At 47.9% G+C, this 16,370-nt stretch overlaps 1 protein-coding gene across 5 annotated transcripts in view; it reads left to right on the top strand.

Moving 5' to 3' along the window:
• The window catches only part of FBH1 (F-box DNA helicase 1), a 32,690-nt gene that overhangs the window by 107 nt on the left and 16,213 nt on the right, over positions 1-16,370 (top strand). The window contains exons 1-10 of one of the 5 annotated variants that reach the window (XM_074869647.1): positions 3-37; positions 909-1,077; positions 1,545-1,931; positions 2,596-2,760; positions 4,766-5,337; positions 6,694-6,818; positions 9,078-9,213; positions 9,462-9,652; positions 11,347-11,466; positions 13,113-13,204. In XM_074869647.1, coding sequence (XP_074725748.1) covers positions 1,919-1,931; positions 2,596-2,760; positions 4,766-5,337; positions 6,694-6,818; positions 9,078-9,213; positions 9,462-9,652; positions 11,347-11,466; positions 13,113-13,204 — 1,414 coding nt within the window. In that variant the 5' untranslated portion in view covers positions 3-37; positions 909-1,077; positions 1,545-1,918. Of the gene's footprint in view, positions 1-2; positions 38-568; positions 755-908; positions 1,078-1,544; positions 1,932-2,595; positions 2,761-4,765; positions 5,338-6,693; positions 6,819-9,077; positions 9,214-9,461; positions 9,653-11,346; positions 11,467-13,112; positions 13,205-16,370 lie in introns of those variants that run through there. The other 4 variants (XM_074869651.1, XM_074869650.1, XM_074869648.1 and 1 more) reach the window with 4 other exon arrangements.

Below are 16,370 nucleotides of genomic sequence, written 5' to 3'. Positions count from 1 at the left end.
GGGGCGGGGTGGGGCGTGGCCGGCGGAATGGCGCGGAGTGAGCACCTGGGCCGGGGGCGGGCCATTGGCAACGGGGGGGGGGGCGGCATAGCAACGGGGGGGCTGAGCAGGGGGGTCCGGGGCTGAGAAGGGGTTGGAGAAGGGCCTCCCTTGGTCCTGGGGGGGGACCTTGGCATTGAGGGGGGCCTTGGCAATGGGGGAGGGTTTCTTGGAATTGGGGGTAGGCCTTGGCAATAGGGGAGATTCTTGGCATTGAGGGGGGTTCTTGGCACTGGGGGGTGGGCTTTGGCAGTGGGGGGGACTTTGGTAATGGAGGGGCCTTCTTGGCATTGGGGGGGACCCTTGGCATTGGAGGGAACCTTGGCTATGGGGGGGGTTCTTGGTATTGGGGTAGGCCCTTGGCATTGGGGGGAACCCTTGGCACTGGGGGGGGGGCCTTGGCAATGAGGAGACCTTTGGCAGTGGGAGGGACCTTGGTAATAGAAGGAGCTTCTTGGCATTGGGGGGGACAACCCTTGGCAATGAGGGGGCCCTTGGTAATAGGAGAGGGGCTTGGCAATGGGGGGGTCCCTTGGCAGTGGGGGGCTTTGGCAATGGGGGGCACAGAGGAGGAGGGCCCTTGGCTATGGAGGCAGCGGGCCTGGGGCAGGGGCTGGCAATGGGGGGGCCATTCTGGGCCAGTGTGGATTAGCCCTGGGGGGGCCCTGGGTTGCTGGGGGCTTCCCTGTGTGGGTGCCAGGCTGAGGGACACAAGGTGAGTGCATCCATGTAGGGAAAAGGTTTGGAAACAAGATGACAGGGGGGACGGGGAGCAGCTCTGACCTTCTCCTCCCGAATATTTCTCGTCCCCCTGGAGCTTCCCCTGTCCTCTGTGGCTGCTGCTCACGGCTGATCCTTTCACCTCACAGCTGGAGTGTCTTCTCGTGGCTGATGAGCTCCGCTCCCCATCATGTTCCTTATGTGATCGAAGCCATAAACCGTGACGGGACCCTGCGACACAACCTTTGCTCAGCACTTTTGTGTCTGCCGCTGTCACCAATCGAAAATCTTGGGAAAAAGGAGAAAAGATGAATGCAGGTGAAGTCTGAGCAGGTTATCTTCTTGTGTTGGGTTTCTGGATTTGAACCCCGTGCCATGGTCCTGGCACGTCTGGGGTTTTGCTGTCCTGGGGTGAGGGAGCAGAGGTTTTGTCCCCAATCCTACATCTGATCTCACGTGAGACTTTTCCGTGTCCGACAGCTTCAGGAATGGGCACAGAGCTGGTACCTCAGCTCTAACATTTGCTGGGACTATGTGCTTAAGAGAATTGGGGTGCTTCAATGATTTGTGCTGTTTAATCCAAAAAACTTTTCAATTTCAAGTGAGAAATAGCATTTTTAAGTCGAATCATAGAATCATTTAGGTTAGAAAACACCCTTAAGATCATCGAGGCCAACTGTAAACCTAACCCTGCCAAGTCCATGACTAAACCCCATCCCTAAGTGTCATGGGACTGTCTTGCATTGCTTTTTTTCTTCAGCTTGCCCCATTTGCTGTGTTTTTAGGAACATGGGATGTTAGAAAACAGCCTCCCTGGGGAGCTCAGTGGGTGCTTTTAACGTCGCTCTGTCGAGCTGATGTGGATGAAAAGGAGGAAGCAGTATAATGAAACAAACTGACCCTTGGATCCTGCTGTACAAGATCAGATGATTACTTTTGTGGCTGCCATAAACATGTTAGAGGAGTTTATCCTCCGCAGCATGGTGCAGTAATAAAATAAAAGTGAAACTGCCTGAGCAGTGTTTTGCTGATAATTCTCCTATCAGAAAGAAGCCCATACTGTGCCGTGGTATCAGATTTCCTGTGAGCATTTTTGGTAGAAGCAAGTTGCATTGCTTGCAATTTTTCTACTTGCCGCCCCGTGTACGGAGAGGAGCTCATGGAGTTCTCAAGTAAGATTTTCTTAAAATAACTCTTCAGCTAGTTTCTGAACTGCTTCTGCTGCTTCTGAAACGTCCTTCTCGCAGGGAAGAGCTGTGGTGTGAGTGGGTTGGGCTTCCTCCTTAATGGAGGATCCCAGTTTGGATCTGTTTGCAAGAGTTTATGTGTTTGAATGCTGGTTCTGACATTCCCCGGGCATATCACTGTTGTCTCTCGCAGGGGGTTGCGCAGTTCAGCTTCCGCAGGCTTCCTCGGCATCCTCCTAATGATATTTTGCATTTATACGAATGCCTTTATCTGCTTCCTCCTTGTCACAGTATTGTAAAGCCACAAAACTTGCACAGATTCTGATTTTAGATCACTCTCTTTTGGTCCAAAGCCTTGTACAGCAGAGGAGTGGGGACCCCCGCGGTGTGCAGTTGCTGTTGCAGTGACTGCAGATGTGTTGCTTTGACATGATGTGTTGCCCTCCTTAGCGTCTCACCAGAGAATTGTATCACTTTCTGCTGTGATTTCTTCAGAGAAACTCCTGGCTGAAACACTGGGACTGCCCAATAAAATTTCTGAAAAGAAACTGTATTTATGCCTCTGTTGAAGGCATGGATCGTACATCGTTGTTTGCTAACGGTTTGGTTTGGGGGGTCTTTTTTTTGTGTGTGTGTGTTGGCAAAGCAGCAAAGCGATTCAAAAAAACACACCTCACGGCCGATGACTGCGAAGCTCTGGCACGGAGCGCAGAAGGTTCATCCTCCCTGACGCAGCCGTTGAGTCAAAGACATAGTAGAGGAGATGTAAACCAGGGCCTCCATCCCACCCACCGGACACGGAGACAGCGAGGAGGTACACTGATTACAAACACTTTAAAGGCTGAGGGATTTGGGGGAAAAAAATGCTAACGTGGTGTGGAACAAAAGGGAAATTGGTTGATTTTGAGAGGCGCGTGGCAAAACTGGGCTTAATCTCTGCCTCCACAAAGCCAAGTGGCAAGAAAAAGAGATACCTTGACTATTTCCCTCTACGGGGAAGTGGGTTTGGCTTCGCATGTGTGTTTAGTCTCTCCTCGCACCAGAAATGCCTCTGTATCTCTATCACTGAGCTGTCTGAGACTACCTGGGGAGAACAGCAGCTCTCCCTGAGGAACGCTACAGCTTCTGCAATTAGGGACTATTAATGATGTGACTCCTGCTTCTAGATGCTCTTTAGGATAATTATTAAATAATAATGAGCCGTCTAGTTATATAAGACTGCAAAAGTGTTGTTGAGCACTTAACAGATATTAATGATCTTCGACTTCCCTAGGAGTGGGAAACATTGTGATACACAACTCGTAGGCATGGGTCCCAAAAGCGCCGAAGCCTCAGAGTGCTTTTGAGATTGATAGGACTTTGAGCTAATCTTCAGACAACAGGGTTCAGGGCTCAAACTAAAAGTGAAAGAGCTGTTTTCAGGTCGCTCATGGTGCAGGGTTAAAGGCCAAGCCTCAAAACCCGTGTAACGACAAGTGACACTACACACATGTGTGGGCAAGGAGACAGGTAGAAAGCAAAGAAAAAACATCCTGGATTATTCCTGAGCTCCTGAGTGCCTTGGTCACTGTGGAAAAGTGAGACTTAGGAGCATTTTGGTGTTTCCCTGGGAGGCTTGGGAATCTACCTTGGTGTAAGTGACTCGCTTCACAGAGAACATCTGCTGGTGAGCCAGGACAAGACACCAGAGTCCCTGACTCTGTGCTCATAGATATACTTTTCTTTTCCATTTTCATATCAGTGATATCTTTGACTATCTCACTTTAAAAAATCTAGTAATCTTAAGATGCTGCAGGTTTTAGGATACTGGACTCGAACATTAGCAGGGAAGCTGTTCTTTTTAAGCAGCAAGTGTCTTGCAAATCAGACCTCTTTAAGCTATGCCTTCACGAGCGTCCAGAAAGAAAATGTGTTAAAATCAGCAGTAGCTGCTTGTGATTTTGTTCTTCTTGAGTTGCCTCTTAGCTAAGCATCAAGATATGTTGCAGACTAGGAGCTGGACAGAATGAATCCTATCAGCGCTGGTAAGTTTAGTCTGTGTGCTATGTGAACTGTGGCAGTCAGGAAAGGAGAGGCTGCTGAGAGCAGTCTTTTGCCAAGTTTTGTTTCCTTTATGGTCTCTGCTGCTTTTTGACGTTGCCACCAGGAAGAATCTGGCAAGAAATGGCTGTTTATCCTCTTAAAGGTGTTGGTCTCTCTTATACTGTGGTAGGAGCAGCCTGCTGGAGACTTCACGCTGTGACCTTCTCATGATGAAGAGCAGTAATTAAAACCTGAAGCTTTTCTAAAATCTTAGTGTGTTTCTCATTCACCGGGTTAAGAACAATAAATAACCAGTGGGAGCCCAACCTCAGTCTGAGTCACACCACAACAACGCAAGTCTCGCATTTTGTTTCCTTCCTATTTCTCTTTCCTTGGCTAGTGGAAATATCTCCCATGGAATTTATTGTGCAGCCATGTTTCTGTTTAACACGCGTCAGCTGTGTTATGTTAGCTAAGGGTTGTTCATCTGAGAGATTGTTATACAGACTATATCTTTTTCTAGAAGTTGGTGGAGGTGTCAGACATACTTTGACAGTGCCCAGATTATGTGGACAGTGCAAAGAGATGAATGTTGTTCTGTTGACTTCTGTAGGTTGCCAGAGAAGCGATGTGAAGGAGGACAGTTCGCCTGTAGTAAGCTCCTACATCTGTGAGGAACCCTGTGGAAATAACTAGCACCTTGCAAAACCTCTAGTCTCTTTGTTAGCTCAGTTAGCAGCTTTGCACTTTGCGCTTGTTTCTGTTGACTTCACTCATGCTCTTCCTCTTTTCTGCAGGCCAAGGTCAGCAGAAGAACATCACTGATTACTTCAAGATCTCTCAGACACAAGAAGTAGGTGCCGGTGGGACGAAGAATAGTAGAATCAAAGAAGAGCTACTGGATCCCATCTTCAGTGAGCCTGATGATTCCTTCAGCAGTGTCTCCACTGTGATGGAGATCAGCAGTGATTCCTCCTCCTTTCTGGAGGACAAGGACCTTGTACCAACTGCCAGGGAAAGCTCCAGAAAACAGCCTCTGTCCGCTGCAGCTGCAGGCGTTCATAAGACAGAGCATGATTTGTGGGGTGAGCCTGAGAAGAAGCCAGTGGTGGTTCATCCAGAACACAGCCAGATCAAGCAGGAACGCAGCCAAATCAAGCAGGAACTTGATGCTATGGAAATCAAACCGGTCCCTGATGCACACTATGGACTCCTGGGGACCCGGAACTGGGAAGTACCCCGGGGAAGTATTGACAAGCTGCCTGTTGAAGTCCTTAGGAGCATCTTTGCTTTGCTACCAGTGATGGATCTATACCAGAACCTGAGCCTGGTGTGTCGCTGCTGGAGGGACATCATCAGTGATCCACTGGTAAGGACTGCTGTGATGTTGACTTGAGCCTGTCCCTTCTCAAACTGCTCTGTTCTGTCTTAGTCTTGTAGCTGCAAGTGTTGCTGTAGGACTATCCATGCTGTGTCTGTCTCTCTTTGTTCCTTTAAATCCCTTTGTTGTTCTCTAATGCCCACAATCCTCTCTTATGAGGTCTTTTGTCATTTTTTGGTCTTCTGGACCACAGTGGCATCTTTAGATGCCAACCTGTATCAGAGATCAATATTGGAGTAATTTCCCTTTATGCATTCTTCCCATACGTGGAAAGAGAGCATCCTGTAAGACTCCACAAAATCTCCCTTCACTGTTTTCCTTGCAGCCTTTTTTTCCAACAAGGATCATGCAGGAAATTTTGGCTACCAAACTGGGCAGTGTCCTCTCGTGGCTGGTGTACGTCACTGTGTGTGTGTTCCCTGTATGTGTGGTGCCTCTTGTAGTCAAACAGGTTTAGAGAGGACTTTAACTCTGTTTTTACGGAGCTTTGTTCATCTGCAGTCAAGGCCCTCACAGTACAAACAGTCGTGAACCCACTGGCAGTTGTTTTGGCTGCAGCGAGGATCTCTGCATTTCGGTTAAAGGTGGCTCAGAGACAACTGGCACCGCTAGACTCACTCACTGTTCACACTGGAAACACTCAGCTTGTACAAAGAGGCTGTCTCAGCCTGAGTCTGAGTGGTGGGGGACTGATCGCAGCCCAGATTTTTGCGGGGGTTCAAGTTCTTGTTCATGCCCTTCCAATAAATTCGGATGGGTAAGGCTGGACACAATGCAGGAGGTGTCCTGCCCTCTGCTTTGTCAGCACAGCGTGCGTGCCTTGAGCCTGAAGAGCTAGAAGGATGCGTAGAAAATGTGTATGTTGAATGCTCAGCATGCTCAAGTCATCTCCCAAATCTGCTCTTCACCTCATAACACAGCCTAAAAAGCAGCACCCTGTCTGTTTTTACCAAAGAAGTCCAAACAGCAGGCTGTGGGAGGTTAGGGCTTCATGGACACATGGATTTTAAGCACTCAGACCCCGCTCAGAGCAGATCTGTGCATTAGTGCTGAAAATATCCCCATTCCTTTAATGCTTTGACATTTGAAACTGAACCAGCATCACCCTGTTTCCATCAGTCTAGAAAAACCAGCCATTTATAGACATGTTTGCAGGCTTTCTCTCTTTCCTCTGTTTCCTCTTTCTTTCCCCATCTCGTGCTAGGTACCTGTTTCCATCAAGCTACGGGGACTTTTTGAACTCCAGGTCTTCTTTGGAAGTCACGTTGATTAGCTTATTGCCAGAAGAAACCTATTTTTCAGTGCTGTGAGATAAAAGATGGTGGTATGTGCTTCACATTCTAGTTCATTCCTTGGAAGAAGCTGTACCATCGGTACCTAATGAAGGAGGACACAGCCCTACGCAAAGTTGAACAGGTCTTCAGTGCCATAACAGAGGAGCAGGAAGGATGTGTATTTGGGCTGATCAGGTGAGTCCACTTCAAGACCTGACTTTGTACCTGTAGATCTTCAGACCTTCCTTACTTTGGGTCTTCCATTTTTATCCTGTGGATCACCAGGAGAGAAATGGGTTTGTCTTTTAAACAGGTGGGAGATGTACAGGAAGATGAGGAAGGGGAAATTATTTTAACAGTAGAAATCATTAGTAGGGTTCTAGAAATAGGTAAAAAACTTGCCCTTCCCTCCTCCTTGTTCTGTTTGGAGCACATGATCATAGAATCATTTAGGTTGGAAAAGAACTTTAAGATCATTGAGTCCAACCGTATCTAATGCTGCCAAGTCCAGCACTAAACCATGTCCCCAAATGCCACATCTACAGGTCTTTTAAACCCCTCCAGGGATGGAGACTCCCCCCCTGCCCTGGGCAGCCCATTCCAACGCCCAACAACCCCTTCTGCAAAGAAATCCTTCCTAAGAGCCAGTCTGACCCTGCCCTGGCGCAGCTTGAGGCCATTCCCTCTTGTCCTGCCGCTGGTTCCTTGGCTCAAGAGACTCATCCCCCCTCTCTGCACCCTCCTTTCAGGCAGTTGCAGAGGGCCATGAGGTCTCCCCTCAGCCTCCTCTTCTCCACACTAAACCCCCCCAGTTCCCTCAGCCGCTCCCCATCACACCTGTGCTCCAGACCCTGCACCAGCTCCGTTGCCCTTCTCTGGACACGCTCGAGTCATTCAATAGCCTTTTTGGAGTCAGGGGCCCAAAACTGAACCCAGTATTTGAGGTGATGTACAAGTAGAGGATGAAATCTGGAGAAGAGAAGGTGGAAAGGGGATCTAATTGCTGTCTTCCCCTGCCTAATGAAGGGCTGTACAGAGCCCAATGCCAGGATATTCTTGGAGGTGTAGTGGTCAAGAGAGGCCAAGAGACAATGGGCACAAGTTCCAGCATAGGAAATCCAGTTAGATATTAAGAGAGTGGTCAAAGTGGCCCAGAGAGGTGGGGAATCTCCCTCCTTGGTGATGCTCAGACCTCAGCTGAACAAACAACCAAACCTTGAAGTCATCCCTGCTTTGAGCAGTTGGCTCCCAAAGTCCCTTCTGCAGTTTCCGTGATTTTGGTAGCAAGTGAGAAGTGATGGATAAGTGAGGCAGAGGCTGCAAAGCCCGGGGCAGGGACAGCCTTGTACTGCTGTCTGAGGAGATGGAGAAGCTGAACATGCTCTGGGAAGAGGGGGCAGAAGAACAGTCTTGGTGGTGGCCTTTTGACTTGGATGGTGTTGCCTCTTGGAGGGCAGGGAGATGCTTGTTGCACCAAAGGAGGAAAGAGGTGAGGAGAGCCTGAGCAAGAGGGTGTCAGCAAGCAGCTGCTGGATTTGGAAGCTCAAATGAAGGTTTTGGAGATGGATCTGTATGTCAGAGTACAGCAATTGAGAGGAGCTGCCAGGAGCTCCAAGACAAACATTAGAAGACAAAATAAAAAAAACCAAACAACTGGGCTGTCCTGTTCCTTGCTGCCTTCTGGCACCTGACAACAAGCTTGGGAGATGTTATATGGTTGCTTCTTGCAGGGTGACCGTGCTAGAGAGAGTGAGATTCAGTTTAAGCGTCTTTTAACATCCCTTTACATTTCAGGATCTGTCACGTCAGCACTGTTTTTCCATCTCCTGATCACCCAGGGTCTGAGAGAGACTCAGCATCTCTGGGTTTAGCTCAAATACAAGTATCTTGTGGATGGTGTGAGATTTGAACTCTTCTTCCTGGTCCCCCCCATCTCCAACATATTTTCTTCTTTTCCTTTCCTGAAAGGCTGCTCTGCTGGACCCACACTGACTTATCACAGCTCAGCAGCAAGCCCAACCCAAGATCCCCGATAAAAACAAGTGCTCTGTTCAGACCTCTGTAGTCTAGAGAGCAATTTTGTATGGCAGTTAGATGGTGCAAATAGAAGAGTCAAATTGGGTTAGGAGCGAGGTGGATCCATCTTCTGGAAGAAGACTTTGAGACAGCCAGAAGGAACTTGCAGACTAAGGGCTTGATGCAGGAAAGTATTTAAGCACATGTCTGTGTAAGAGAACTGGGAATTACTTGTCTAAATCGCTCTCGGCACAAGAATGGGTTGGAAATCCAAGTTCAGCACCTTGGGGTCTCGCTGCTGAATGCATCTGGTCAAATCTGTGGGGCACACAGCAAGGCATAGTTTAAACTTGCTGCAGCCTGACTGATGGTACTGTGGAGAAGGCATTATTTACTTGGAGAGTAAGTGAAAAATGCTGCTGTTCCCGTTCTGCGCAGGTACGTGTCTACCATACCCACCAGTCAGAAAGTAGATCCCAGCGCGGTTCTCCAGTGTTTGAAGAGTCATCACCTCTTCTCAAAGGCTGAAGTCTGCGTGGTCAACAAACTGCCACGTTTACGGAGCAGGACGGGGGTAGGTTTAACAGTTATTAATTGGTTTATTGAACAGGTTTAACAACTGCTGGTGCTGTGAGGTCATATCTGCCCTCCTGCGTCTACAGGTTTTCTCTTTGGGGTGTTATTTGATACTATTCAGAGTGACTGAAGAGGATTTAACTATTCACCATGGCCTAAGTGTTTTTTCAGTGTTGAAGAAGGGTTTCCCTGCTCCTGAAGGCTCAAAGCTTTTTCCTCTCTCTTTCTTCTTGTTGCCTCTACCAGCCTGAGAACATGTGGGCCATAATTGCAGTCATGGTGCTTTTCTCCGATGGCGTCAGCGACATCCAAAAGCTGATGGCGTGTCTGCAGAGACCTTCCTCTACCCTCTCTGTTGTGGACGTGACGGAGGCGCTTTACTGCATAGCGACGTTTCTCTACGCGATGACAGACAGGAACGTTAGGATCACTAACAGGTAGGGAGTGGGGAGATGCTTCCTGCCTGCCTCCTTCTAGCCATGGCGATATGTAATGTATACAGTGAATATTTGCTCACGAGCAATTGTGTCCCTGTTGTTTAGGGCTCTCTGATTCCTCATTGTGTGCAGTTTATCAGGAACAGTGTGCACTACCCTAGCTTTTTGCCAGAACGTTCAGGAGCGTTGCCTTTAGATCTGCTTTAATTCCTAGACTGTTTCATAGTCCGCTTGTTTTTCAGGAGATAGTGTTCAAGAAAAGTAATTTTTCTCAGCAACAAAAGCAGGTTTTAAAGCAACTATAGAAACTTTCTGATTAGAAATAGATACACATCAGCTGCAACAATTTAATCCGGTTATTACCTTCCTGAGACCGGTTATTTACTTCACTCCTCTGAAATGATACTCCAAGTCCCGTGGCCTCCCGATGCACGTGCGTAGTGATCCATCCTGTGCCTTTTGGTCACAGAGGTACCTGGTAATTCAGGTAAGAGCCCACAGGTTGCTTCAGAATTGCAGTGAGGATGAGATAAGGGTTAAGGACAGGTGTAAATTCTTCTTATGAGGAGACTGGAAAGGAACTGCACTGGAAAATGAATCTATAACCAGAAAGAAGATGGTTCTGTAAGCTGCCCTCTGTGAGGTATAGTCCAGCCTGTGCTAGACACAGGAGAAGAGTTCATCCTCTGCTTACTTAGCCATGGGCCATGTGCTCAGGCTACCAACCAGGGAAATCAGAATGCTTGTTTGGCCTCTTAGTGATTGATAATTGCTGGCTAAGGTCATTAACTTGAGTAAACACCTGCTGAAGATGTGGCAGAGAGAGTCACTTGCTAACAATGAGAGCTCGTGGTCAAAGTCACCCACGTCCCATTTCCACCTCCTTGAACAATCTAGACCAGAAGAAATAGGAATGACCACGTCTCTTCTGCCATTATCTCTTCAAATCCTGCAAGGTTTGTAATCTAGGGCAGAAGGAGGAAACCTGTCCTCAAGGAACTGTCTGATACCTATTGCAGCTCCTGCCTGAGCATGCAGGTCACCTAATGTGAGACACGAAGTCTGTCCTGGAGTGTGGCCTGGGGTGGCAGGAACAGGAACAAAGCTGCAGTACAAGAGGTAAAACCACAGTGGTGTCAACCCTGCTGTACAATCGAGTTTAATTTTAAACCAGCTGTTGCTGGTGTAATTAAAGCCTCAGAGTAGCTGTGCTCCTCTCTGTGCAGTAACAAAGCACCATGAAGTATTGTCAGAGCTAACACATTTGTATAAAATCATCATAAGACAGTTGATGAAACTGCTTCACTTTAGGGGCCTAAACTAGCCCCAGATTCTCTCTCAGGTTCCCCCAGACTCAGTTGCTAATAGTGGTTCAGGAGAGCAAGAGGATCCTGTAGACTGTGATCCCAGGTTATGTTTGCACGGCAGACCCTGAAACACAAACCTGGCAGGAGTGAGGGAGAGGCCACAAACAGAGCTGTCCCTGGGGTGCCTTTGCAATCACTTTTCAAGGTAGAACTAACTGCACTTTAAAATATTAATACTGTCTCCTGCAACTCCCTGAGCGCTTGGGGCTTTGTGAGTTGTTCTGTTAGAAGTATTCAAGATATTAGTGGTCTTTTAGGTTGTTGCAGACATTTAATTTGTTATTGATGATTTCTCAATGATGGTTTCTCTTTTGTCCTTTCTACCAGGATCCATTACAATATTTTCTACTGCCTGTATCTGATGGAAAATGCTTCTGTAACCATGCAGACAATAGAAGAGGAAGAGGAAACACTGGCAACACGCTGCAGACAAGACTTATGGTCCGGGTAATGCTATTTTAGGTGATCTGAGCAGTGCACCTAAGTACGCAGGGCCCTGGTGAAGTGCTGGACCTTGGAGAGGGAGCAAACACTTCATGGCAGGGGCTGGTTGACAAGACTCTTAAGATCCATAAGGATTAGTACAAAACCTTATTCTGTTCCTTACCATATTCTCCCTGAATTCTCAGAGGAAAACCAGAATCAGGCCTTAAATCTGTAAAAATTGAATTGCCAAGCTCTGACTGAATTTAAGCCATCATTCACTGATGAGTCTATGTATCGGTGGAACACAGTTCTGTGCACTCCAGTGCCACTGAAGTTTCACAGAGCCCACGTCACCCCCAGATCCCCTCCCAAATCACCACTCTCCCTATGGATAAGGAGCTCTGGAAGGAGGGGAGAGTGCCTGCTTTAATTTTAAAACAGCCTGTTCCCCGAGAAATGCAAGCTGCAGTCAGCCAAAATGGAGGTTGGCTTGCTGGTGACATTACTGTAGTGCAAATAATGTGGCTGTTCGTTTATGAACGCAGCTTTCTGTGCACGGGAGGAAACAAGATACCAGCCACTGGATATTGATTTGACTCCTCTTCTCTTGATTCTGTTGGATAACTTATATATTAGCTGTTATATATATATAGCTGCTATAAATTAGCATTGGTTGGTAGCTTGCTGCCTAGAAAGAAAGGACAGTAAGGAGTGAAACGTTTTCCTGGCCTGTGGAGATCCAGGCTTGGTTCCCCTTCTGCTGCAGTTAGCCTGGGTTGAGTCATTTAGTTTCCTTATCCTGACCTACAGAAGGGGAATAGTGGTGCTTTCATCCACCACAGAGGTTTACCAAAGATAAATCCAACAAAATCACCGATGATCCAAGGTACAGCAATGAGAAAGGTCATAACAAAAAAAAAAAACAAAAAGGTAAGCAGATGTTGGGTTTCACTGCTTCTTGTTTTCCCAGCCCTTTCATTCTACCCCTCCATTTGAAGTCCTTTTCTAAGCAGATTTCTCTTGTTCAGTAAAAGATGCATCCTGGGGGCAGTCATCTAACTGCCAGCTGTGAAATGTCAAGGATACTTAAACAAGGCTTTCTGCCCTTATGCGTGGTATCGGGGAGGACCTTGTGCAAAGAGATGGTTCACACTGTTGGCTGATTACAGGTTTCAGACCTTTATGAATAAAACAATTTCGCTCCAGCCGGAAGCACTGAATGCCTTTCTTAATGTTAATCAAAGCTCTCAGCTCCCCCGAGAGGCAGGGATAATTGATCTGTCCTACATGCTGAGAAATCAGAGAGCAATTTAAAGTACACGCTCTCGAAAGCAACAAAACACCCCAACCCCAAATCACTGTTTTCAATAAGCCTAAGGAGCCGGGGTGCCAAATTCATTTTTAAAGCATGATGAAGGGCCCTTGAGTAGATCTTCTTCTATGTAACCTTCCCCAAGGTTTACTTTTTATTTTTGCTATCTCACATCTCTTCTTATTCCCTGTTTTTCTCATTTGCACAACCAAGTTGCTCCAGTGCCACCTTCCTGCTTGTGGGATGGGATCAATTATTCATTGGTTGCCTTCTGCTGCTAGTTGATGTGTTTGTTTTATGTGGGAGGATTTATTTTCTTAACTCCTCGTTCTGTTTTTTTTTCTGATTTTAATAGCTGTTCTGAAGTAAAGCTGACCCATGAACAGCAGAGGATTTTGAATCACAAAATTGAGCGTGGTCAAATAGTGAAAATTATAGCATTTGCTGGTAAGAGCCAAAACTTCTGTTGTAAGAATGAATGTATAAACTTCTAATTCTGCTCCTTCCCTCCCTGCTTCTTCTGTCTGAGGAACTGTGTGCATGCCAGGAGGATCAACCTTACTTTTAATCAGTACAAAAAATCAGAGCAAGCTTTGCAGAGAAATAGGAATGGGAAGCATGGTGGTGGTTACTCCCATGCAAGCTGGGTAAATGTCGTATTTGAATACTGAAACCGAGTGTTTGGGTGCTGTCGATGACTGCTCAGAGCAGCTTGTCAGGGAACCCAGGAGAGGAGAAGCAACTCTTCATGTGTTGCTGAGCCGTGTGCTGAGCCTGTTTCTCAGTGTTGTTGTCTACAGGCCACTAGACGGAGTTGCTCTTACTTGTTTAGATTTAACATCCCTGTAGGAGCACCACAACCCAAGAAAACTTCTGCACTTGCATACAGTTTTGAAAAGGGGAATTGCATAAAATCGAGGGAGCCTATTTAAAAAGAAATGGAAAAGTAAATCATCTCCCTCCACCTGCAGAGAGTTTTAAAGACACCACACTGGGGGCTCAGAGCTAATGTGTGCTCTCTGCCAAAATAGCCTTGCAAAGGACATGTACAGTTAAGCACCACAGTGCAGAAGCCACCAGTACTGGTTTCTTTTGTCTGTACAAATTCACCATGTCCAAATGAAAAACAAGGGAACATTCATGAACTCTGAGAGGTTACGTGTAACCACAACAAGTCAGGGCAGAAAAGAGTTTGAGGAGCTGCTGGCAAAAAATATAGAAGACTCGTAATTCTTCTTCGAATGCGTGGATGAGGATATTTGCCAGAGCACCTGTTAGCTAACTGCAGTGCAAAGGGTGCCTTAGAGTGAACGACGCTGTCACAAACAAGCTAAATGTGTTTCTGCGGTTTTGTTCCTCATAGAGGGTCTTGGAAAAGACCAGCCTCAGGATCCTTCTTTTTAGGGTGTCCACCAGAGGCTCGGTCTCACATTCACCTGGGAAAAGTTGTGGATGAAATATGAGTTGGTACTGTTCGTTCCATGATCTGGACTGTGTCACCCAGGAGATGCAAAGGAACTCAAGGGTGAAGCAGTGCAATAGCTGAGCGTGAATTCTTGCTGAAAGCTGCCTTGGCAGTGGAGTTACAGGGAGATGTGGGAACAATCTTACCAGCGAGCCCAATATCTGTACCAGGTGTATTGGGTTTGTGTGGCAAGGTTTCAGAAGAGGGGAGCTACAGGGGTGGCTTCTGTGAGAAGCTGCTAGAAGCTTCCCCTGTGTCTGATAGAGCCGCTGGCCAAGGCTGAGCCCATCAGTGGTGGTGGTAGTGCCTCTGGGATAACATATTTAAGAAAGAGGGGGAAAAAATGGGAGTGGAACAACAGCGGTGGAGAGAGGAGTGAGAATATGTGAGAGAAACAACCCTGCAGACACCCAGGTCAGTGAAGGAGAGGAGGAGGTGCTCCAGGCGCCAGAGCAGAGATTGAAGCCCATGGTGAGGCCGCTGTGCCCTGCACCCATGGAGGTCCACGGGGGAGCAGAGACCCACCTGCAGCCCATGGGGGACCCCATGGCAGAGCAGGGGGATGCTTGAAGGAGGCTGTGACCCCATGGGAAGCCCACGCTGGAGCAGGCTCCTGGCAGGACCTGTGGCCCATGGAGAGAGGAGCCCAGGCTGGAGCAGGTTTGCTGGCAGCACTTGTGACCCCGTGGAAGGGACCCACGCAGGAGCAGTCTGACCCTGAGGGAGCCACCCTGGAGCAGTTCGTGAAGAGCTGCAGCCCATGGGAAGGACTCACGTGGGAGAAGTTCATGGAGGACTGTCTCCATTGGGAGGGACCCCACGCTGGAGCAGGAGAAGAGTGTGAGGACTCCTCTCCTGAGGAGGAAGGAGCAACAGAGACAACCTGTAATGAACTGACCACAAGGCCCATTCCCCATCTCCCTGCGCCACTCAGGGGGAGGAAGTAGAGAAAATCAGGAGTGAAGTTGAGCGCAGGAAGAAGGGAGGGGTCGAGGGAAGGTGTTTTTAAGGTTTGGTTTTATTTTCTCATTATCCTACTCTGATTTCATTGGTAATAAATTAAACTAATTTCCCCAAGTTGAGTCTGTTTTGCCCCTGATGGTAATTGGTGAGTGATCTCCCTGTCCTTATCTCAACCCATGAGCCTTTTGTTATATTTTCACTCCCCTGTCCAGCTGAGGAGGGGAGAGATGGAACGGCTTTGGTGGGCACCTGGCATCCAGCCAGTGTCAACCCACCACACCAGGCAAAACGGTGAAGGATCCTCATGGGTGAACAGTTGGTTAAAAGCTGGGAGGCAAAAGTAGGAACAGATGGTCAGTTTTCTGCACGGAAAGTGGTAACCACTGGAGTCCTGCAGAGATTTGTGCTGGGACCTGCTTTGTCCAACATTCACGAGTCATCTGGGAGGAGTGAGAACAGCAAGGTGGCAAAGTTTGCTGGCACTGTGTCATCGCTGAGGGTATGGAAAAGGGCAAAGAAGGAAATGTGCCCTTCTTGTCTCAGGCCTCTGTTGTGATTGGTACTCCACGAGTGAGGCAGCTTTGCTATGAGGTGTGGACAGTACTGTCCTGCAGCAAACTGGAGTAAAGGAGAGCAGCATTAGTGAGAGATCTTACAAGGAAATGAGCTCATGAATCATTCAAAAGAGAAATTTTAACATTTCATTTACCAAGCTGTCTTTCAGAGAACCAGTCTCTTCACGTCTGCTCAGACTTCTAGAATATTGGGTGATAAAATAATTTTTTTTTCAGGCTGCAGACTGTAATTTTTCAAAGCTGCTTTGCTCCACAGCTTCTGATTTCAGTTGAGTCTGGAGCACAGGTGTGATGGGGAGCGGCTGAGGGAACTGGGGGGGTTTAGTGTGGAGAAGAGGAGGCTGAGGGGAGACCTCCTGGCCGTCTCCAACTCCCTGAAAGGAGGGTGCAGAGAGGGGGGATGAGTCTCTTGAGCCAAGGAACCAGCGGCAGGCCAAGAGGGAATGGCCTCAAGCTGCGCCAGGGCAGGGTCAGACTGGCTCTTAGGAAGTATTTCTTTGCAGAAGGGGTTGTTGGGCGTTGGAATGGGCTGCCCAGGGCAGGGGGGGAGTCCCCATCCCTGGAGGGGTTGAAGAGTTGGGTTGACCCAGCGCTGAGGGATCTGGTGGAG

This window comes from Strix uralensis, chromosome 5 (genome assembly GCF_047716275.1).
Source record: "Strix uralensis isolate ZFMK-TIS-50842 chromosome 5, bStrUra1, whole genome shotgun sequence".
In the NCBI taxonomy this organism is placed as follows: domain Eukaryota; kingdom Metazoa; phylum Chordata; class Aves; order Strigiformes; family Strigidae; genus Strix; species Strix uralensis.
Note: the sequence above shows the minus strand (reverse complement) of the source record. Positions and strands in the feature narration are given on the sequence as shown.